Below are 24313 nucleotides of genomic sequence, written 5' to 3' on the forward strand. Positions count from 1 at the left end.
AAAACAAAAATAATTAAAAGGCATCGAGAACAGTTAAAATCACCCCCAAAAACTTTTAGGCCTGAGTCTAAAACTGAAGGAGATGAATAAGCAGATGAAAAACTATAAATATGAAGAAAAAAAAAGTTTAAGTCCAATATGACCTGTACCTTTCTGGGAGCTGTGTAGCCACAACAACAGAAAAGTGATGAAAGAAGTCAGGCTCTCTCTCCAGAAGCTCCTCCACACTCTGCCACACAACACTGCAATGTTAATCTGATGAAAAAAAATCACACAAACAACTGTCAAGATGGTGTCAGAATACAGGTTGCTTTTAACAGTGCTTCAATAATATGAGGCTGTGAAGCTGGGCAGGGCCTCAGAACTTTAACTGCACAGTGGCATGGCAGAGGCTACAGGTACAAAAAACTAATTACCCCACCACCAAAGGTGGGCAGCGGTTATGTTTTCACCCCTGTTTGTCTCTTTGTGTGTCTGTAAACAGGATATCTCAAAAAGTTGTGGACAGATTTGGCCGAAATTTGGTGGACAGGTTGGGTGTGTGACAAGGACAAAATGATTAGATTTTGGTGAAGATCCGGATCCGCATCTGAGATTTTAAAAAGTGATTCTTCACCATTGAGTGATGGGGCTAAAACCGATATGTAGCATGATATCTCAAAAAGTTATAGTCAGATTCAGACAAAAGTTGGCGGACAGGTTGAGCATGTGACAAGGACAAATCGATTTGATTTTGGTAAAGATCTGGATACAATAATATTTTTCATTTTTTAAGTGATTTTTCACCATTGAGCGATGGGGCCAAATTGATATGCAGGAAACCCTCCAATACGCGGGGGTTAGGTCCCTGGAAAATGCTGTGATGGTTTCCATGACCACCGTTTCAACTAAGGGCCAATGGTAAGGGGGGGGGGGTTCTGTTCCTGGGCTTTGAGAAAATATCGAAGAAGATCGACGGGAGCCAGAAATAAACACATTGTAATTGAAATAGACATATGTGTGTGTGTATATATATATATATATATATATATATATATATATATATATATATATATATATATATATATATATATATATATATATATATATATATATATATATATATACATATATGTATATATATACACACACACATACATATATATATATATATATATATTTTTATATAGATATATATATATATATATATATATATATATATACACACACACACACAAAGTGTGTTAATATTGAAATAAACATGCAAGTAAAATAAATACGGTGTAAATTAAACAAAAAACACACTTGGTTTACCTTAATTGTATTACAAAAGAGCAAGGTGTGTGATCGTAAACATATTACGTACTCGTACTGTACTCTGCCATAAATAGAAACCACAAGACTTATCTCAGGATAATGATGTTAGATGGGGGAGGGTAGAGTGGAGCGGGGGAAGGGTGAGCAGGGGAAGGGTGAGCAGGGGAAGGGTGAGCTGGGAAAGGTGAATGGGAAAGGTGATTCAGCGAACGTAAAAGCAGCATTAGCTTTTCAATGACGGCGCCTGCAGCATTGCCAAAAAACCCACAACGGAGAAGGATAACAGGATCCTTAAATCACCTTACTTTGAACCACAATCTTCCCTGCTTGCGGACCAAGCTTGTCATTGTGACCTCCACATTATTTGAACATAATGCATTTTCATCTACACTCGGTCATTCTCTGGCAAGGAGAGTATAGAGGTGATTGAGTACGACTCAATAATCCAAAAGGTTCCATAATCACATACGAATATTATGCCCACATACCATAAAGCCAAGGAAAATCTCACCTTATCTATGTAGCTTCCAGAAACATCACCATTCAGCTCTTTAATTAGTTCCAGCGCTGCTTGTGCCCGGTTCTATAAAAGTATCGAAGGTGATAAAATAAAAGAAGATAACTGTGAAACAGCAAAATAACTCGTACAATCTTTCCAAGGTCAAAAGTTTCCAACAGAGCATTACACATTGTTTGGAAGCCTCCAAGTCAAATCGCAATGTGGACCGATTAATCAACAATTTGAAAATGTCAACATATTCCAGATGGCAAAAGAGAAATGTGACTAGTAAGTAAAGCACATTACAATGATCGCCAGGTCGTTAATTTCATTTAATGCTTAACATTTAGAATCTGACAACAACGACCACCAACACCACTACTACAACTACTATTACATCCTTGTGGAGTCGGGTGGCAAACATTTTGGCCCAAGCCTTTAACTAACCGACTGGCCATGCCTGATGTATGACAGGAAACTCACAACTGCCACTCAATTCTCAGCAATGGTTGGATGCCATAAATATCAACCAAGTTGTCAGGACCGTTTCTCTGGACAGATCTCAGATATTCGACAGTCTGGCATCCTGCTTTGCTTGTCAAGCTCTCTCCATGTGGCATACATGGCCACCTTTGCATTGCCTTTCCGACAATCGCACAGCCGACACATTATTGTCAAAGGAATCCTCTCCTCTTCCAGTAGAGGTTGGAGCCCCAATGCAGTGTGTTGGGTCAAAGCCTTGTTCCTTATCAAAAAAACAGACTTATTTGATACACTTCTTCTTCCTCTCTTCTTTCTTGTCGATGACTCCCACACTATGTCTTCTTGATGACTCTATCTCTGCTCTTTGCTTATTTGGGTTCCTTCTGATGACTCCAATGCAGTATTTGATTACACAGTACCCCATCGCACTGATAGGCAGACAGAAAATGCATCACTCTTTGCAAATCAGGAAATTATGAGATGTTGACCAAAGAATTAGAACATGTCCTTAAATCCTGGAAAATCGTCTCACCCTGTCATGCCAAAAAAAAAAATGTTATAACAAATCCACCTATCGATTGCATTGGTCATCCACTGAAAAATGTGCAGTCCCTTGAACTTTAGGTCAATCAGCCAGAACCTCCAAAGCCAGCTCCAGACTAGGCATCCTCTGTTATTCCAAGTTCTTCCTTGAAAAATCAGAACTAAATCACAGTCGAAAAGGCGTTGGTCGATAGCCCTACGGAGTACTAATCTCCAGTATGGGCTAGGGACAGAATCAGATCTGTCTCTCCTGGATTATGTGGAATCTAAAGCTCTCAACATTATTGGAATCTCCTGCAATGAAGACAAAGCACAAGGGCTGCCGCTCTCAATTCACAGGCAGGTCAGTGGCCTCATTGCAATTTTTTTTTAAACCACCTCTCCTCTTGTTTAACTGACTGCTTGCTCTGCCCACCAACATTCCCCATCAACTCCAAGATGTACACATTACCACAGCAACCCATTCCTGGCTAAACTTCAAAAATACAGGTTGAGTGCACATTTCAACAATTTTGTTCCTCGCTTCTCCTGTATGTGGAACTGCATTCCAAAGGATGTGCTGCCCCACTCATTCCCCCAGGACTTCAAGCCGGCAGTGCATCACCACTATCATTACCGACAATCTTTATTACCACTCTTACCTGTCCTAATCCAAACTTCTTACTTGTGGGTTGCAAATAATTCAATTTCCACAAGTTGGATCAGCATACTGTAGAAGAAAAATAATTATAATCATGTACTCTCAATTATAATTGTTGCTGGTGCTTTATAAATTTAATTTTTATGCAATAGTCAAATTGGCTGTCAGTTATGTTTCCCTTTACCCAAGAGTCTTTTGACCTAAGTATTGATAAAAGGAATGTCTTACTATGAAACAAGGTGACCTGGTTGATATCACTGCAACTTTTGCCATGATTATGTCATTCTCTTTCACCCAGTGGACATGTATTGCAGTTTGAGTTCTTTTGCCTAATGCTCATCAGCTAACCCTGTAGTTCTCCCCTCCCATTCTTTGGAATGTCAAGTTGTGTACAAGAAGAATTGCTTCAGGCTTTTGTTTCAGTGTAGTCCATTTAAATGTTTCAGTTAAGCATTCAATGTTCTTCCTCCGTATATACGAAACTAAAGATTCTCCTTTGGTATGCTGATCCAACTTGTGGAAATCGAGTTATTTTCCACAACACCTCTTTCCCTACTCTTTTCCAGTTCATTCAGTCCCTTGCTTATTGTGTAAAAGAGTTGCCGCACTGCCTTACTCCTAGTTCATAGCCTCCGTAATCTTGCTCTTACCCAAGCCTCAGTTTTGTAGAAAAGAATAAGGTGGCAGGAATTTGGAAAGCTCCCTACCTGCAGCATAACAAAGCTACCGGAGTGTGGTCTTGTATGCAAAGTGGAAGGAGTGCCAAAAATAACTTGCTTACTTTCCGCATACAAGATGTTCATTATTACTTCTTCAAAATATTCATCATTTCTGGGCCTCAACATCAATCATGAACTCTTGTGGGTAGATCATATATCTTCGTTGACCTACAAAGGCCACAAACTGGGCACTCCCTAGCATGCAAAGTCCTTATTTGGTAAATCTGAACTTCTCATGACCGACAAGGTCTTAAACTGTAGCTCAATGGAATACTGCACTCCCCTTTGGGCTGATGCCCACATTTCTCACCACTCCTCTGGATGCGGTGGATTCCAAAGCTCTCATCAATGGCATCACCCAAAACTCATCACAGACAGAGTGGTGGCCTCTCAAAATTTTATTTTTAAACTGGATTCACTGTGGTCTTGCTCTCCATGCTGTTTCAATCATTTGACCCTCCCCAGTTACTCAAGGACACCATGCATTCTTTTAGCAACGCACTCCTTGTTAAACTCCCAAAATCCATTCTTTCATACATCTTCACTTGTTTGTTCCTCTCTTCTCGCACTAATGGAACTTCCTTCCTTGGGCTGTTCAATCCCACTATTCCCTCCAAGGCTTCAATATGGCAGTGCAGCAACATCTTATATCATCCTGCATTTCTACCCATATTAACTAACCCCTATGTCCCTCCCCAACCCCCTCCCTTGCTTTAGTCATTCCTCTCCTTGCTTATTGCAACCACCTGTTACCCTACTTCCCTGTAAGTTGCCTTTCTTCAAAGTGGCATGTTACTTTCCTGTTCCACCATAAATCTCAATCTTGATGAAAAAATAAAAAAAGAATAACAAAGTAAAAAGGGGAATCCCGTTTAACGACTGCACAATCTCATTTGTTCAAGATCGGCACAATATGTGTACGGTAAGGAAAACATGTATGATGGTGCATTAGAACACAAAGAGCAAAGTATGATAGTGCAGAACATGAGATGAACAAAATGTACCTTTCCAATGCTGTCACTTGTGAGAAAAAAGCTGGGGGAGGCAGAATCAGCAGCACGAGATGCAGTTTTTCATTTTTCTGTTTCTTTTTGTTTTACTCAACTTAGATTTGTACATTATCATTTATCAAAATTGAGATAAAAATGTTAACATTGCCAAAATCCAGACAAATGCCTCGAGATCGTTCAGCAAACTTTATGACGAGTGCTGTGCTGCCTCAATACAATGTCATGCCGACGGGTCTGACTAAAATCACCGGTCGTGCCAGGAACTTTTGCTATTTCTGAAGATCGCCGAGCTTAACAAATTCACACTGCGTTCAATTAACTGTTCTCTGCCATTTACAAGAACCCCAAAGATTGCTCCAATCCAAGGCCAAAATTGGTGGCGCAACGCATGGGAGGAAAAACAGGGGAAAACGTCTCTTATAATAAAAAGGTTGATTATAATGAAATATGACATGGGGATAGACAAGGCAACAGAACCTGGACAGATCTGGCACATGATAACAACAAATGTGGGAGGTGAGGCACGAAAAACTGAACTTATGTACATTAGGAAATAAATAAAGCCTAACCCCATAATGGAGCCGTGTTCCAGACCCGCAGATGGTGAACAATGGGGACAGGCAAGGGCTTGTGGTTGGCATGAGCAGGTTGGGGCTTCACCATAATGGCGTGGTCTTGCGGGTCGGCACTGCAAGGCCGAAGTGCGGCTGAGGAAGCGATGGGGCTCTGGAAATGGCGAGGGAGGTAAGACGAGGGGATGTTTTTTTTTTTTGTTGTTTGTTTTTTTTTTCCTCACAGGATGAAGCAAAGAGAGCAAGATGTTGACGTCACTGTGTGCAAAGCGAGACACGGCCATGACCCTCGTGAATTCTGGGACCGCCTTAATACACAGCGAGTCCCTGCTATTGGCCGCTCGCTGCTGGTGGACGGGGACATCTTTCAAGCAGTCTCGCCCTGGAGGACGGCCCTGTACAAAAGTGTTCCGCCTTCTTTCAGGGCTCAGCAGCAGACCTTGCCTCTGGTTTGCGAGGCCTGCCGGCCAAGCAGTTTGTAATGGTCATTCTTCCAAAAAAGCAATGCACTTTCCAATGTGCCTTTGGTGTTAAATGCCCGGTGCCACAAGACCCCACCCGGCCTGTCTGAATTTACAGGAGGTTTTACACAACAAACCTATCCTGCACTGTCTTAAAGTTAACTCATTGCCTCCTCAGTGCATGTTTTACAATACGATTTACTGTGGCATCTTCCCTGTTACAAGAGTAATCTAACCTACGTGGACGTATGGACCATACTATGTTTACCACATACCGAGCTATCATAATCCACTCTTCCACGGAACAATATTTACTCCTTGGAAAACTTCACATGACATCTGATGTGGAGACTCATAATAAATATGATCAGAAATCACAGGACAATTTTTAAGGGCATTGCAACACATAGTCATTGAAATTTTTCCCTGTGCTATGTAAACCAGAAAAAGATAGCAGAATGAATAAAGAAAAAAATAAAATTTCAGCTGACACTTGAACTGGTTGTTAGGCAACCTTAACACACACCTCTTCTGCCTCTTATTATATAACCTTTGCTGTATTTGCATTAAAAACTAGAGTTCATAGAACACGATATCCCATGCAGTGTTCAAGTATATACTTCAATTTTAATGCAATAATGATTTTAAAGATCGTTAAAAAAAAAATCCCGAAGTTTAGTGCAATTGAAGCAGTCTTATACACCCTGTATAGAACGTGTCCAAGTACAGGTATCCGCCATTTAATGAAGGGGTTAGAAACATTGATAACTCTGTTATGTGAGAGCTCATTTTCCATTTTTTCTTCTGGAAAAATTACACTTCGTTTACTAACCGTAATGTTTCGGTCTAACAGCAAAGCCATATGCTTGGTATAACGATGGTTTTAGCTGCAAGTGACATTATAATATTATTATTTACCTAATAAGAAACAGTAACACAATAACAAAGTTAATTTCATTTTAACACTTACCAAAACTATTTGAGTCCAAGTTTCTGTCACACTGAAATGGTTATGGCGGTGGCGGAGATGATTATTTTTAACCTTTTCATACTGAAAAGTTGATTAATCACAAGCCTTCTGAAAAGTTAATCAGTGGGTGAAAAAGGTATTGTACTTATCATCACCATGGAAGTGACATTGCACAATCACCATGACAATGTGACAGATCCTTTGTTGAAGCAAATGAAGACCTTCACGAAGTGATGAATCGTCCTCAATGAAACCATTCGTTGTAGCGCTATTAGAACCTTCGCCAAGCAGGAGATACCTGTACTACAAAACTGGAGGTTCTTGGAAGTACTGAGAAGGCTGTTTGTGTTCTACAGTGCACAAGCATGTAACTCAATTTAAATAAAATCAAGATTGTAAAAGTTGCATAAATAAATTAATTCTGGATTTTACCGCCATTTTATGCAGTGTCTATCGCACCACCCGATTTAGCATCTGGTAGTGCGCTGCCCTCGCCACGTTGCCACAGGGCGAATCCCCTTTACCTGTGGCTAATATTTTAAAACACCCATTAGCCACTGTGGCTAATCCATGTTTTAGTGATTTTTTTTTTTTTTTTTACCAGTTTTAGACGAATTTCGGGTGATTTTAGCACAGAATTCAACCTTCGTTCAGACGGCTGCCATTTTGTATGTTTTGATTATGGGAATCACGCGTGATTTCGTACAAGCTTATATATATTAACTTTAGTAGTTTTAAACTAGTTTCTCGTAAAAAAAAAAAAAAAAAAATAAAAAACGACCGAAATTACGCATGATTCCCATGATTCTTGTCTCAAAATTTTATTTTAATTTTTTTGAAAAAAAAAATTCCCCGGAATTATTTGGCGCAACTCGGCGCTAAATGCATCATTGGGTCAGTGGTTGCCAGGTGAGTTTTGACACAATCAGTAGTAGTACCTGTAGTAGGACGAGTTTGTTTGGATGAGAGAGTTTGTTTGGATGAGTGAGTTTGATGGGTAACTTTGGTTGGTTGGATGAGTGAAGTTGATGGGTGAGATTGGTTGTATGAGTGAGTTTGATATGTGACATTGGTTGGAAGCGTGTTTGATGTGTGAGATTGGTTGGATGAGTGAGTTTGATGTGTGAGATTGGTTGGATGAGTGAAGTTGTTGGGTGAGGGGTTGAGGGATGGAGGCCAGGGTGGAGAGAGAGGTTAAGTGTGGGGTGGAGAGAGAGGTTGAGTGTGGGATGGAGGGGTGGAGAGAGAGGTTGAGTGTGGGATGGAGGGGTGGAGAGAGAGGTTGAGTGTGGGATGGAGGGTTAATGCCAGATAAAAGGGTCCTATTCACTTCTACTTGTTTTTATTATTTTTTTGTAAACGTTTGTTTCAAAGTGCAGAGGGCCTCCCCCTTGTGAAATTGCTGTATTTACATTGTTGTATAAAAAGAATTATACAATTATGGCTCAACACGCAATTCAGGGATTTCCACTTGTTGTATATCCAATGATGTAATCTAGACAGTTATCCGCTGTCTTCTAGTCCAGTATAATGTACTAGTCTACAGTTACTGATATTATCTTTGTTTTTGAGTGCATAATACGGATATGAGTAACTCATATTTTTATATATCCATTATTTTATGATTATATTTTATTTCTAGACAGTTATCTACTTCTAGTCCAGTATAATGTACTAGTGTACTCTAATCTACAGTTATTGATATTATAATCTTTGTTGTTTTTTTGTGCAGAACACTATTGACTTTTGTTATTAACAAATGCCTAGGCTATGTATTTATACACTGTGCAATGGGTTATGCAATAAAGTGTATATGACTTTGACTTTTTTCATGTTTCTTGATCCAGATTCATTTCACATGCAATCTGATTTATTTAAATAGTTTGAAAGCTTATTGTAGAAAGTTCTTGTTTTGTTCTTCATTCATTCAGGGTACATCATGTGAGATAAGCAGGATAATAGAGTACTGTAAGCTTGTGACACCCATCACCAGACTGCTTTATTATAACCTCATGCATACCTGAAACACAAACAAAACATCAGCATGAATTGAAATTTAAAATTAACTTATTATTTCATATTGCTAAAAAAAAAAACTTTTGAATAAAATATGTGGCTATTTCCTTTCTCCTGTGGCTCATCATTCTAAACCTGGATTAGCCACAGTGGCTAATTCCTTTTGAAAGCCAGAGCACACCCAGAGCATGTTACATTAGTTATTTGTGCCTGTTGTATGTATCCTTTATGAGGTCTTTGAAAACAGTAAGTTTCCTGTATAGAATGATTTTCAATTTTGTTTGACTGCTCGGCAGGCAGAGTAAATTTTTTTTATCTCACTCCTATCTGTGCGTGTGTGATCGGGACAAATTTAGAGACAAAGTACTTACTGTTCAACGGCAGATTTGTCTTTGACTTGATCAAAATACAACATTCGATTGAAATGAGTTGTCCCTTGATCATAAAATGACGAACATAAACTAATAAGACAGACATAAACCAAATGCTTTTCGCTTCGCATACGTGGGGCAATTACTATAGCTGTAAGCTATTAAATAAAGACCTCATTCTAATCACCAATTTTTGATTTACTTTATCTAATATTTCAAAGCTCTTTATAACTACCGACTCACAAAAGAACGAAAATATCAGCACATTATTTTATAACCTTTGTTGTATCCCTACTACAACTCACGAAACGGTGTGTGTTTGTTTGTCGCGCTACTCCTTCTACAGCTCGGCGAATTACATACAGACTTGCTATATAGGATCAGCATGAGTTTAATTAGTGTACAGGGAGTTGTTTTTTAAATCTTTGCCAGTAGTCTTGGAGGGTGCGATGGAGGGATGCAAATTCTCTACCGAAATGTGTATCGTGTCCCACCACTCCAGGTGGGAAAGGTATTATAAGTCTCTACCCTTTAAAATACAATATTCCTGTTGTGACATTTTCTAGTGCAGTGAGGTGTTTTGAATTACCAGCAGGAGATACGTTTTTGCTTCATGCATGTAACCTGGATCTTTGTTTATATTTTTGGGAGCGATTGAGGCAGCTGTCAGTCGCCTATAAATCACACAGATAAAGGTATGTGTCAGAAGAACGTGTGGCTTGCTTGGAACAAGATCGCCTGGAGAGCAGGTACTCTGCAAGCTTACATTAAAAAAAAAATTACTATTTTGTAATTTTTTAACTGCAAATTTTTGAACAAAGAGCTCATTCTAATCACTAATTCTTGATTGACTCAAATTATTTAGCTGCTTTCAGATTGCAACCACAATACACCATCAAATATAAAAATCTCTCTCACAATCCACATCATAAAACATAAATAAAGCTAATAGTTATTATATTGTTGCGAATTTGCGCCTGCCGGCGTGCGGATGTCCACGTGACTCGAATCGCGGCACGTCACCCACCGGACGGACAATTCAGTCGTGACCCTCTCTAGTCACGGGTGGGGGTTTAACCTCATCACGATCGTGCCAATTGCCCACCCGCGCAGGATAGGGTCACTCGCCAAATTAGATCCACCTAAGTACCTGCGCGAATGGTCGACCGGGCGATCACACCTCGCCGCAGGTCGACTCCGGACACGGGCCTCTTGGGCGGCCCGTTCCGTGCTATCGGGATAACCGAGCGGTGTTATCGCCGACCTGGACGGTCCAGATTAATTACCGGGCGTATTAAGCCCACTACAAACCCTTTACGTGAAGCAGGATGGAGGGTCAATAAAGAAAAGACGAAGCGAAACAGAAAACAGTTCACACAATGCACATTTATTACACGACACATGGAAAGCACACTTGTACAGCCAAACAGTCAAAATGTACAAGTAGCAGTTAAAACAAAAGAAACAATGACGCAGAGTTACTACCGACTACGCCCACACATGGCAACACCTATACAGTTCTACTTTCCAGACGGCACCAAAACACATTTACTCAAAAGCAAAGGAAAGAAGCCACCCTCATAGACAAGGGGGCAGACAGGCCTGGAGGCCAATATGTGCACGTGACCTGGAGGAGCGGCCAGGTCCGCGAGACCGGGGGGGGGGGTCCTACCCGCGTCCTCGTGATGCGTTGGCGGACGAGCCGCAGATGTGGCCGCGTGGCTGTGCCCCGACTCCATGCTCCTTGGCGGGTTTCGTTGGCACGACGTTTGGAGTGGGGTGGGAACGGGGCCCCCTTTTAGCACTATCTCAGCACGGGGGAAAGGGGGAATTGTTGATGCCCTGGGGGAGGAGAATGACTGGCTGGCTTGGGTCCCATAACGAGCGATCTCACACCGCGACCTCGTCGCCGACCGCCGTCCTTCTCGCCTCGGACCCGAGCTCCTTTGCCTCTTCCCGCAACTCTCCTCAGCCGACTGCAGAACCCAAGTCGATGCCACACCGATGACTCGACTCACTCTGCCGACACACTCTGCTACTGCCACACTCTGCCACGATTCGCCTTGCGCTCGCTGTTTTATAGGCCGGCAGAAGAAAACAATATGCAAATATCCGAATCAGGATGACCTCGGGGGCGGAGCCACGCTCGCCCATTGGACGGAGGAAAAGTGGGAGTGAACCTCCCCTGATCCTAGAATTTGCATATATCGATTTCACACAGACGCGCCTGGAGGCGGGGCCAAGCCGCTCCGCGCTTGCTAATTGGACAGATCAGAAGTGGGCGTGTAGCGTTCTTGATCCGAATTCTCCCTCGGAAAGGCCGCTATTTGCCTCGCGGCTCGGTGCGTATCGCTAAACGAGCCCAAGACAGCCCGACGCTCAGTGTTCACAGGTGGTGTGGGAATGGCCGTAGAAGGAGAGAGGTGAGGGTGGTGGAGGGTTTATCGGTGGTGGTTTGATGGTTATGGTGCTGTTTGGGAATGACGGTGATGCGATGTTTGTGGGATTGAGTTGTGAAGGTAAAAGTCGTGGCTGTTGGCGTTGTTGTTGTTGTCTGAGGGTTGGAGCATGGTTGTAGTTGGTGACGATGGCTGGCGTGGTGGTTAAGGTGGTTGTTGTGTGATGGCGGTTGAGACGTGGTTGGTTCAAAATAAAGATAGAACAGAAAAACGGCTATCTCAAAGCGTCGCAGCCCGAATGAATCACATAAATTCCCTCTAGACAACGGATTTGGGGCTAACTACACATGTACTTCGAGATATCTCACCTACGGGCCCTTCATGGTGTAATGCGAATTTCCACAGCCGTAACAATATCTACACATAGGATGCACCAGAGTAGTTGCTTGCAGTGTGCTAGCATGCCCCACTCGTATATAACATCAATTAACATACAAAGGGTTTTACTATTTTGCTTTTTAATACATAAATGGAGCACCGTGCTGTTTTGGGTCATTCCATGTCAAATCATCAAAGAATCTGCCGTCATCTCTCAGATTTTTGTAAAACTTTGGGAACCAATTGAGACCCCTGGAAAACGGCAAGAACTCAAATATTTTTGCTAACAGCCTCTTAATTAGTGAGATACAGACTAACGAACTTTGGACTAATTAGCACGACGTCGCGAATTCAAATGGCCATATCTCTAAAAGTATAACACCTAGAGAGCTGGTTTTGGTGTCATTTTAAAGGTATTTTCATGCCCTATGAATTTGTCTGGGCAACATTTTCCTACCTCCAACCACAAAAAAGTTATCACAAAATATAAACTTCAATCATGAATCCCCCAAAAATGTATCCTTCAAATTTCCTCAAATTCATCCCAGAGGTACCTTATGATGTCAAGAAGCTTCCACATAAATTTTGTGATGGGCACTCCAATAGTTTCTGAGATATGAGCAATAATGTACATGTACGTATGGCATATAGGTTCGAAAATCAGCATTTGTAATGTATTATACAATCAATAAGTGAGTTCAAGTACACAGTGTTCACTAACCTGACTTAGGCTTTCAATTTACTCTTCAATGCAGCAACAGCAGCACTTGTTTCTTCCCCTCAGGCCCAGTTGAAAATGAAAGTATATGATACCTCAAAGCAATTGATGGTCGTTCCCTGTGTTCCCTGTCATGGCTAGGTTAGAATGATTGCATAATACTGTGACGTCCACGGGACTTGAACAGTCCCGCCAACGTAGAATGAGCCGAAACGATGGAGGCGGTTTATTTTCTTATAACCCAAAGATGGCGGTTTTAATTGCTCTACCGCAAATGGGACGAGGAAGGTGGCACGAATCGCTTTTCACTGAGTTAATAGTGTTTATTTCTCTTACCAGAAATAATAAGACTCGGCAAGAGGAGGGATCCGGGGCGATTCGACGGGATGGTGGTGTGGGTTCGGGCGTGGGGAAAACACAAACAATTCCAATGGATACACAAATCTCAAACCCTCTAAGGCGCCAGGTGTACACACACACACACACACACACACACACACACACACACACACACACACACACACACACACACACACACACACACACACACACACACACACACACACACACACCGTAGCTGGTCCTGGTGGTCAGGCTGGCCCGTGGTGTAGACGCAACAGTCCCTGAATTGGCGCCGGACGAGCTGGCGTTGCGCTCGTCTGGTGTCGACCTCCTGGTCTAGGCCCAAGACCGCTCACAGCCGCCAGGGAGCCAGTTCTGGCACCAAGTTGCGAACAGGAGAGGGAGGCAGGTCCGCCCGCCGTTCGACCCCGTACTCCGAGCCAGCAGAACCCCAGAGCCAACCGAGGTGAGGCACGAGGCACAGCAAGGCCACGAGACACGATCAATCCAGGAACGAACCAGCGCAACAATCGAGCACGCTCCGAGCACAACAACCTCCACCAAAACGGCCTTTTATTTATCGATCTTCTTCTTCCACCCTCTTCCCCGAACAGAACCTTTTTATCCTCGAGTCCTCGTCACTTCCAATTGAGCCGTTTTATTGGCCCTCCGCCGTCGCCTTCCGCCAATCGTGATCACGGGGCGGAGCCATCCGCAGCACTGTCCTGTGACGTCACGGCAAGCCTCCAGGGAATACTAAAAGGGGTTTACGCAGACACACTTACCCTAACCCGTCTCCCTATCTAATTACGTGACAATTATCATTTTCCCCTTAAAGAAATGGACATTTACTAGACAACTTATCACCACTGAATTGCTACTTATTACATCGAGATCCTGGTCCAACTCGAACAGCATGGCATACCTAATTAAACGTCCTAATTACCCTTTGAATGCATACCCCCCCCCCCCCTCAGACGTAACAATACATTACAAATGCTGATTTTCGAACCTATATGCCATACGTACATGTACATTATTGCTCATATCTCAGAAACTATTGGAGTGCCCATCACAAAATTTATGTGGAAGCTTCTTGACATCATAAGGTACCTCTGGGATGAATTTGAGGAAATTTGAAGGATACATTTTTTGGGGATTCACGATTGAAGTTTATATTTTGTGATAACGTTTTTGTGGTTGGAGGTAGGAAAATGTTGCCCAGACAAATTCATAGGGCATGAAAATAGCTTTAAAATGACACCAAAACCAGCTCTCTAGGTGTTATACTTTTAGAGATATGGCCATTTGAATTCGCGACGTCGTGCTAATTAGTCCAAAGTTCGTTAGTCTGTATCTCATTAATTAAGAGGCTGTTAGCAAAAAATATTTGAGTTCTTGCCATTTTTCATGGGTCCCAATTGGTTCCCAAAGTTTTACAAAAATCTGAGAGATGACGGCAGATTCTTTGATGATTTGACATGGAATGACCCTTTTACGAAAGCCTAAATAACCTGATTTTGATCAGGTGACCCACCTTGTGTGTATGTATACATAAGAATATTGAAACATCAATCAACATTATGCAACTTGTTTCACAATAAACATATAAACTAAAAAGCATCCGAAAATGCAAGGCCCGTCCACGTCCGCTTTGTATTCAGACTTCTTCTTCCGTATGCTAAACATGATGAAAACAGATTTAAACTAGAGGGGGAGCACTCGGTGGAGTTCAAAACCTCCGCCGCCAATACTGCTCGGTCACTCAAGTGAACCTGATATCCTATTCATTCAATTTGACGTCAACAGTGCTCATAGAGTTATAGTTTGCAACTTTCCCTTTTACATAATCAATTCATTCGTCATAACTGGATTCCTTGAGACAGAAATTGATTTTACGTGGGTATATCCACCTGAAGTTCCAAAATGAGCCGCAATTATAATTTTGGCATGTTTTTTGTTGGAAATCACTTATAACATGTAGAAATGTAAAAACAAAAAAAAAACAAACAAAAAAAAAAAAACAATAGAAATTTTGTTGAAAAAAAAAGTTGCAAATTTTTTTTTTCTCTAACAATTTTTTTTTTTTGGGGGGGGGGGGGTTGGAAATCACTTAAAACATGTAGAAATGCAAAAAAAAATGCAAATCTTTTTTCAAAATGCCTGCCATAGCGGCCCTATTGGATTTTGGACCAATTCCAAAATCTAATGGCATGATCCTTGGACCATACCTAATCCCCCACCAAGTTTCGTCGAAATCCGTCGATGAGTTTTTCCGTAATACTGTTCACAAACAAATAAATAAACAAACAAACAGAAAGGGGTGAAAACAGTAACCTCCGATCTTCGATGGCGGAGGTTAAAAATAATTGATGATTTTAGGAGACCTCAACAGCAATAGGCTTCAGTGACCCAATATGCAAACCCTGCTCGAATTTCAAGTCAATCCATTGAAAAATGACAAGTTTATGCAACCTTGACGTTTTGACCGAAAGAACAATTGGCCTCAAGCTTTTCAATGGTGAACCAATTCAGTGACGCAATATGTAACTTCTTAAAATTTCACGTATATCAGATGAAAATTGATGATTTTATGTGACATCGACCTTTGACGTTTCGACCAAATTATTAATTTGTCTTCTTCATATTCTCATAATAAAGCTTTGTTGAAATTTTGATGACAAAAGCTCAAATGCTAAAAAAAAAGAAAAGAAAAGAAGAAGTTGCGGCCTGGACAGACCCATCAATTATTACCTTGAACCCAGAGTGCTCGCATAAATGACGTCACTTCTCCCAGGTTCAGCGGCTGTGTTTGTGCGGAAGTCAAGTTTGGGGATGTCTCATGTCTCTGTCTGCATGCGTGTAATTTGTGTCACAGCTCTTTCATAAGCTTTAGAGATGCAAAAAAAAGGAAATTAAGAACGTTTTAATTGATAAAGACATCTTTATGAAGAACAGGAGTAACGGTACTCTTGTAAATGACAGGCATTGTGCTCGCAAGCAACGGGAGCAATGCAATTTTGGCGTGTAACAATGAAGAAAAACAATCAATCAATCAATCATCAGAGACTCAGCACATACGTTTTACTTCATAAAACACAAAGGAAGCAAACACTTGGACTTACTTGTTTCCTACGTCTGCACCAGTGACCGTTTTGTCATCAACAATGGTAAAAGCTCCGACTCCTGAACACAGCAACACACTGTCATCACAATCAATCTTCTCACCTTTGACATGTTCAAGCTTGGATTTTCCAGAACGCTGGGAGGAAGCATTTCATATCATTCATAATCTGGCCAAACACATTTAACACCTACCTACCTGGTAACACAAGGTTCTTGAGCAGCTCAGTGCCAGTGGCTGATGCATGAATGATACAGACATGTGCGAGCTCCAATGTACATTGGCCATGATCACCCCATAGGCTGTGAGCAATAATCCATGTTAAGAGTAAATGTGATAACTAATAAAAAAAAATGACATTACAGAACAAGATTGCTGCAAAAAATTGAAATACAAAACATACCTAGTTTAGAAATATTTGCAAAGGCCATGAATGCTCATTTCAGTGTATACAAAAGGTTTAAGCATTTTCACTGCAACCTAGCATCACAACAAAGTAAAATAGACAAACTTGAAACATAAATATGGACGTCAGATACATTAAAAGGAAAACGTATGGCACAGAATAGTACACACGCATGGGGCCATGCATTGCATAAGTAAAATGGTGTCATTTTCAATCCCACAAACCCACCCCTTCAGGTCAGGTCAGGTCAGGTATGGGAGCATGCACCAGAGCAGCACGTCACTGCGTCCACTTTCCGCCGGTACTCCAGGGGGGTACTCCAGGGGCCTCCGTCTGGCTATCCCCCCAGGCAGATGACTGGCCCATCCCCATCTCTTTGAGATGCCGATCACCCTGCTGCAGCCACGAGGCACAGTTCCAGACCCATGGGGATCAACACGTCTCATAACCATCTCTATCAGTTCCAGTCGATGCATTGAAATCCAAGACTAGAAGAGCATCTTGCCTGGGGCACTGATCAACCACAGACTCGAGTGTGGCATAGAATGCCTCCATCACGGTGAGATCACTTACCTCAGTTGGAGCATATGGGCAATTCCATGGTTAGTAATGTTACACTTTTGGGGCTATATTGTATAACGTTCTGACCTGTGAAATGAAATTGAATGAGAATTTCATCTTACTAATGATGCCAGCAAAGCTTCTTGATTAGACCTTCCACCCATGTAAAGTAAAAAACATTTATACTTGTATTAGAGTAACAGTGAGAACTTTATTTTCGGTTGGTAACGTTACAGAATATGGAAAAGGATAAAAATGACAGATCTTTGGTCAAAAAGTTTCCTCAAACAGGAGACATCTATATCAAGTTGTGTTTCTCCTTTAATTTCTTACTTATTAATCTTTGTTTTTGTATCGAACATTTCATGTGTATCCTCCTCGTTTTTATTTAAGACAAGAAAAACATGGTTAGTAACGTTACGGTTAGTAACGTTACAGTTTGTCCGCTGTAGGTATAAATGATTATAGATCATTTTAAAAGTATTTATATAGTTTTTCAAGGAAATACCAGAATGATTTCTGCCTGGTATCAACATAAGGTCACCAAATGTCCACACAGGTACTAATTGTCATGTAAACCATGTCATGCAAATGAGCACACACAGGTGTCACACATACTACACATTTGACATACAATGTATAATCACGCCATCAGCTATACTGTAAGACAGAGCGGCCATTTTAGTCATGACTATCACTGAGATTTTTACATGAAATTATCCCAAATCACGGATGAGGTTCAGAGATCTTCCTTCTGATGAAGTGGTTGTGACGTATATTATATTTTTATTGTAATGTACATGTGATGTGTGAGGATTCAGTATCACAGTCTTAACTAATCCATTTGTTTTATTGAAAAAAACTGAAGATAATATTACGTAAAATAAGGTGTAAAACTCTGCACTAACAATGTTTAACTCTAACTAACAATATCAAAGAAAAGTAAACATTTAAATCAGGCATATAGGAAGTGATTATGACAACAACATACATCATGTAGGTAATAACTGTAGAGCATGTAACTGCTTGTTTACCAGATATCAAGAAAAGTGGTTGGAAATAGGGAACAAAAGAAACTGTCACACTTTACAGAAAATGCAAATATTAGGGAGGCAAATCAGATAGGTTATGATCGACACCAGTTGGTGTTTTTGTTTATTTTTAGACCGTTCCATCTTACTACATCCAACACTTTATGAATGTACCCGTCCCATAATGTAACTAGAGGTGGAGCACTCGGTAGAGTGCAAAACCTCCGCCGCCAATACTGCTGGGTCACTTAAGTGAACCTGATATCCTAGTCATTGTAGGTCAAAACGGATCAGACTCTACTGAACCACGATTGAATAAACTAAACTAGATCGATGCGCATGTAGAAATGGCCAAAAAAATAAAATCGGAAAAAAATTTTTTTGAAAAAAAAAGTTGCAAATTTTTTTTTTCCTCTAACAATTTTTTTTTGGGTTGGAAATCACTTAGAACATGTAGAAATGCAAAAACAAAAATTCAAATATTTTCTCAAAATGGCCGCCATATTGGACTTTGGACCAAGTCCAAAATCTAATGGCATGATCCTTGGACTATACCAAATCCCCCCACCAAGTTTCGTCGAAATCCATCAGGGAGTTTTTCCATAATACTGTTCACAAACAAACAGACAGACAGACAGACAGGGGTGAAAACAGTAACCTCCATCCATCTTCGATGGCAGAGGTTAACAATTGCTAAGACTGACTGTATGAATACTTGAGCACGCACATCGAGTTGTATTAAGATGGTTCAGTTTGAGTATCTCGTCTCATCTAAACCTCTGTAGAGAATTTGAAATGACCACGATTATTAGCAATCTCTGGAAAATCCAATCTTGAAATCATATTCTCCCTCATTAACTTTTTAGGTGCATTGTGGGTAATCTATTGTCTCATGCTGCCATCTTTTGTCTGATTGTTACACTAATGACTGAAAAACTTTCTCCTGCTGGTCTACTGATATTCATACCAAGTGTATATTGGTTAGTAATGTTACAGCTTGGTTAGTAATGTTACATGGTTAGTAATGTTACATATATTGACCGATGTTTTTCTTATGGTACAGTTTCCACGAAATAAATTGGCACTGATAATCTCAGTATGGCACAATAGAGGAAATTTTAAGATGAGGTTCAACACAATTTCTTTCTTTTCCTGCAAAAACAAATTGATGTTTTGGTTAGTAACGTTACATGACTCTGAAGGGGTTTGCATTTTTACAAAAAGATGTACAATCCCATCAGAATCATGTATTTTGGTTTTTGGAGTTGAGAGGAACTTTCACTCCAAGATTAAAATTGCTTTAAAGAAGTGAATTATTGAAATCTTTCTCCTTTACTGATCAAAACAAGTTTTCATGTTTTTCACAGAAAATTTTGTTCAGAAATGTTAGAGGCAAACATGGTGTTCACACACATTACAATGGCAGAAACACCGCAACAAAACTTTTTTTCAAGAACTTTGGTCTCTATAGAATCATATGAACTAAAAATTCACAATTCTAAAATTTGACGTCATGTCCACTTGATCATGGAATTGTTCATCTACGCAGGGGTCGCCAACCTGCGGCCCGCGGGCCACATGCGGCACCTTAGACGGATTTATGTGGCCCGCGGTGCCATATTAAGTTTACATTACAATGCGGCCCGCGATACTGCCAATTTGTCAAGGTCAATGATCAAAGCGTTCTGTAATTTTTATGATTTTGATTCATATTAGACACGTGTTTTTAACACGATTATTCATGTATCATATTCGTTGGCAAGAAAAATATATTCAGCACTAATTTTTGTTTAAATTTCCACATATTAATTATATATTTTTTTCTTCGGAATTTAGCGTCCTTTTTTGGGGTGCGGCCCTCCGCCCCTCACCACTTTGGTTTTGTGGCCCTCCGCCCAAAAGGTTGGAGACTCCTCTACAGAGACCAAGGAAATGACACCCAAGGAGTGACGAATCCTTAGTCTCATCATACGCTCGTTGACCGGTGTTACCTCAATAATTATTGGAGTCAGCTTATTGGACACAGCTACAACTCCTTGGGCATGGTAACCATCAGAGCGACCAGACCAATAGTAGGTGTAACCACCCACCATAATCTCACCGCAATCCGGTCTCCGAATCTCAGAGAGTGCTGCAATACCGATATTCAAGGGCTTGAGCTCAGATGATAACAGAGACAGGTGATCATCCTCTGTTAGGGATGGGACATTCCAGGCACTCACCTGAAGGGACTGCCTCGGATTAACCCAAGGAGACCACCATCTGGTGGACGACACTTCAGCACCACCCTGACAAACACTAACGCAATCTGACCCGGGAATGTTACTCCGTGGTTTTCCTCCTGTCAAAGAGTGGGGGTCCCGAAGGATTTGCCCCAATCCCATCATCTGGTGAGCTGTCCTGTGAAGGGAAGCAGCGCAGGAGGTACTCCCGCGGAGTGAGTTTTCAGTTTTTGTTTGTGTTTATGGGTTTTGTGGAATGAAGGGTTTTACAGTGGCCAGAGTGCAAATCCTGCCACCAACCTCAAAAAGATAAAAAAATCCAACTGCAGGAGGAAGTCCGCAGACACAGTTGGGCACTAGATATGGATGGCCGTTGGCTCACAAGGAGCTCTTCTGTCCTTTGACATGTTTTGTTCTTCATCCTGCTGGGTGTCCATATCATACACCCTCCTCACCAAGAAACCTGGTGGGGGACATGGTTTAGTCGCTAACAATCCGACCATGAAACAGGTTAGTAGAGGTTTACATTGTACCTGTAGCAAGTCACAGATCTCATCTGACCTGACCTGACACCCTCCAGGCAAGAATATGCAATAAATGAATGGACCGCAGAGAAGTTATTTGTCTTTCTGAAAAAACAAACAAAAAAAAACAAAACAGCCAAAGCCTTCTTGACAAGGAAGTTAGATCTACTCTTTGAGGGAGCCCGCCAACACATTTGAGGAATGGCTTTATTGAATACTTGTGCTTAGTTTGCACCGCATTTAGAACCATTCTCAATGACTGCCTTTGCACCTAAACTTTTCCTCCTTCCCCTAAACTCCACCTTCAGGATGTAGACATATTAAATCCGGCTGATAGCACGAGTGAACAATCATCTTGCATGGCCTATGTAGCACTGTACTTCACTATATTTTCCCACCAAGTTGTCAGTCAACCTCATGACATGAATTCACCCATCCATCCTAGTTCTCGCTTGTTATATTTTAATTTACTCAATATTTACAGATCGTGACCAAGCTCGAAGATTGTAAAGTCCTAATTAATATGCAATTACTTCCATTGTGAAGAGTAGATATACAAGCATAAATCTGAAAGAAAGACATCAAAGCACTGCTTAACAAAATCATGAATCTCACACTGAAGAGGATGAAAGAATATTGCAACGTGTGTGTGTGTGTGCGTGCGCGTGTGCGTGTGTGTGCGTGTGTGTGCGTGTGTGTGCGTGTGTGTGCGTGTGTGTGCGTGTGTGTGCGTGTGTGTGCGTGTGTGTGCGTGTGTGTGCGTGTGTGTGCGTGTGTGTGCGTGTGTGTGCGTGTGTGATCTCCAAATGCAGGTTTCAGAAGGTAGAACGGAGACCTCCCAGGTCTCAAATTGAAATCCCCCAATACAGATAAGGATAAAATTGTGTGGACAGGTTGGGAGTGTGACGAGAACGAATCGATTTGGGTGAAAATGTTTATTTATTATTTTTAAAAGTGATTCTTCACCATTAAGGAGAGGAGGAGATTGGGACCATACTATGTGCAGAGCATTGGTGCTGCTTAAGCAGTCTCCTTGGCTATTGGGCACAATCCTGGACGGGTCGCCACTCCGACGCAGTATACCAGCATGCTGGCACTCATTTTGCTGACCTCAGAAGGATGACAGGCCGAGTTAACCCCACCTGGTATTAATTCAACAGCTGAGCGGGATTTGAACTCAGGACCCGAGGATCCAAAGCCCACCACCCTAACCATTAAGCCAACACCAAGCATACCATTAAGAGATGGGGCCAACAAACGAAATATAGCATTTCTCAAAAAGTTGTGGACAAGTTATGACAGAACTTGGTGGATGAGTCCGTTAGGTGACAAGAACGAGCCGATTCGATTTCGGTTTAGGTCTGGATCCAGATCCAGCCCATCAGTAGGATACAGAATGTAAACTGTGCAGCTTGGCAGAGGTATGTGCTCCACCGAGTGGTCTATGTACCTCCACCACCGAGGGTGGCCGAAGGTCATGTTCTCACCCCTATTTGTCTGCCAACAGGATATCTCAAAAAGTTGTGGACGGATTCGGACGAAATTTGGTGGGCAGGTTGAATGTGTCATAAGGACAAAATGATTGCATTTTGGTGAAGATCCGGATACTAGAATTTTCAGTGATTCTTCCTCATTGAGAGATATGGCCAAAAACAACGAACGACATGATTTCAAAGGTCAATGGCAGTCCCCATCGGTGATACCCAACGCCGTGCAACTGGTCGTCCAAAGAGAATTTCAAAGGTCAATGGCAGTCCCCATCGGTGATACCCAACGCCGTGCAACTGGCCGTCCAAAGAGAATTTCAAAGGTCAATGGCAGTCCCCATCGGTGATTCCCAATGCTGTGCAACTGGTCATCCAAGGAGAATTTCAAAGGTCAGTGTGATGGATTTAAGGGTGAGGAACGATGAGATGGTATGGATGCTCAACACAAGACAGACAACAACGGTGCAGCTGTGAAATGACGTGATGGATCCGCTTGTCTTTTGGAACACTGCATATGTGACAGACAGACACACAGATACTGGATAGACAGACACAGATAGACACACAGATACTGGATAGACAGACAGACACAGATACTGGATAGATAGACAGACACAGATAGACACACAGATACTGGATAGACACACAGATAGACACAGATACTGAATAGACAGGCAGACACAGATACTGGATAGATAGACAGACACACAGATACTGGATAGATAGACAGACACAGATACTGGATAGACAGATACTGGATAGATAGACACACAGACATCACCAAGGTAACATCCCAAAAGTCGACCCTTATGAAAGATAAAAAGGGTTCAAGGAAACTTGTATTATGTAAAGGACATTATTTAGTTTTGAACATATAACCGATTAACATTAATGAACGGCCATTCCTGTTAAGGTTGACAAGGGAGTTTTTATTTTTTACTAGAGAACGTTACGATTTCCTCAGGAAATTAATTGAAGAGATTCGTTTTTCGAACTTTTCATGACAAATCGGTTAACTCAGTCCGTCCGCAGCGCGTCATCATTATTAACTCGTCTTCTTACCGGAGCTGACGGTCATATCGCTGTTCTTTGTTCGCCAATTGAACATGAACGGTCGTCTCCATCATGAGGCGCCGAAACGAGTGTGCAGATTCGTCGCCGAAACGAGTGTGCAGATTCGTCGCCGAACCGAATGTGCAGATTCGTCGCCCTGCGTTTAAAAAGGGTGATCTCACTGAATATATGTCGAGTAAAATTTGAATTAGCACCGTTTATCAGACATATTATAAGTATATTACCGTCACATAACTGAACTTATAGTCGAAGTACGTCACGATACATGAATGTTTCATTCCAAACGTGAAAAGAATGAATGAAAGAACGAATTACACACTTACTGATTTAAATGTGAATGTGAGAACGCGTCGATTGTAGAAAACCAAATACTTCGAGTTAATGACAAAATTTAACGCATTATATGTATAATGACAACAATTCTCTGTAACCGAGCGAAGTCATGACAGTCAAAGCTTTTCCACACT

The 24313-nt window shown here is 41.4% G+C and overlaps 1 protein-coding gene across 1 annotated transcript in view; it reads right to left on the reverse strand.

Moving 5' to 3' along the window:
- The window catches only part of NAE1 (NEDD8 activating enzyme E1 subunit 1), a 77591-nt gene extending 53278 nt beyond the window's left edge, over window positions 1–24313 (reverse strand). The window contains exons 1-7 of the mRNA XM_085894907.1: window positions 24170–24313; window positions 23835–23982; window positions 16740–16843; window positions 16543–16603; window positions 5185–5215; window positions 1808–1879; window positions 150–229 (exon numbers count right to left, since the gene is read on the reverse strand). Of these exons, the coding sequence (XP_085751033.1) occupies window positions 150–229; window positions 1808–1879; window positions 5185–5215; window positions 16543–16603; window positions 16740–16843; window positions 23835–23899 (413 nt within the window). The 5' untranslated portion in view covers window positions 23900–23982; window positions 24170–24313. The remainder of the gene's footprint in view (window positions 1–149; window positions 230–1807; window positions 1880–5184; window positions 5216–16542; window positions 16604–16739; window positions 16844–23834; window positions 23983–24169) is intronic.

Source organism: Eptatretus burgeri, chromosome 9, assembly GCF_056783735.1.
Source record: "Eptatretus burgeri isolate ZD-2024b chromosome 9, Ebu_testis_v1, whole genome shotgun sequence".
NCBI classification, from domain to species: Eukaryota; Metazoa; Chordata; class Myxini; order Myxiniformes; family Myxinidae; genus Eptatretus; species Eptatretus burgeri.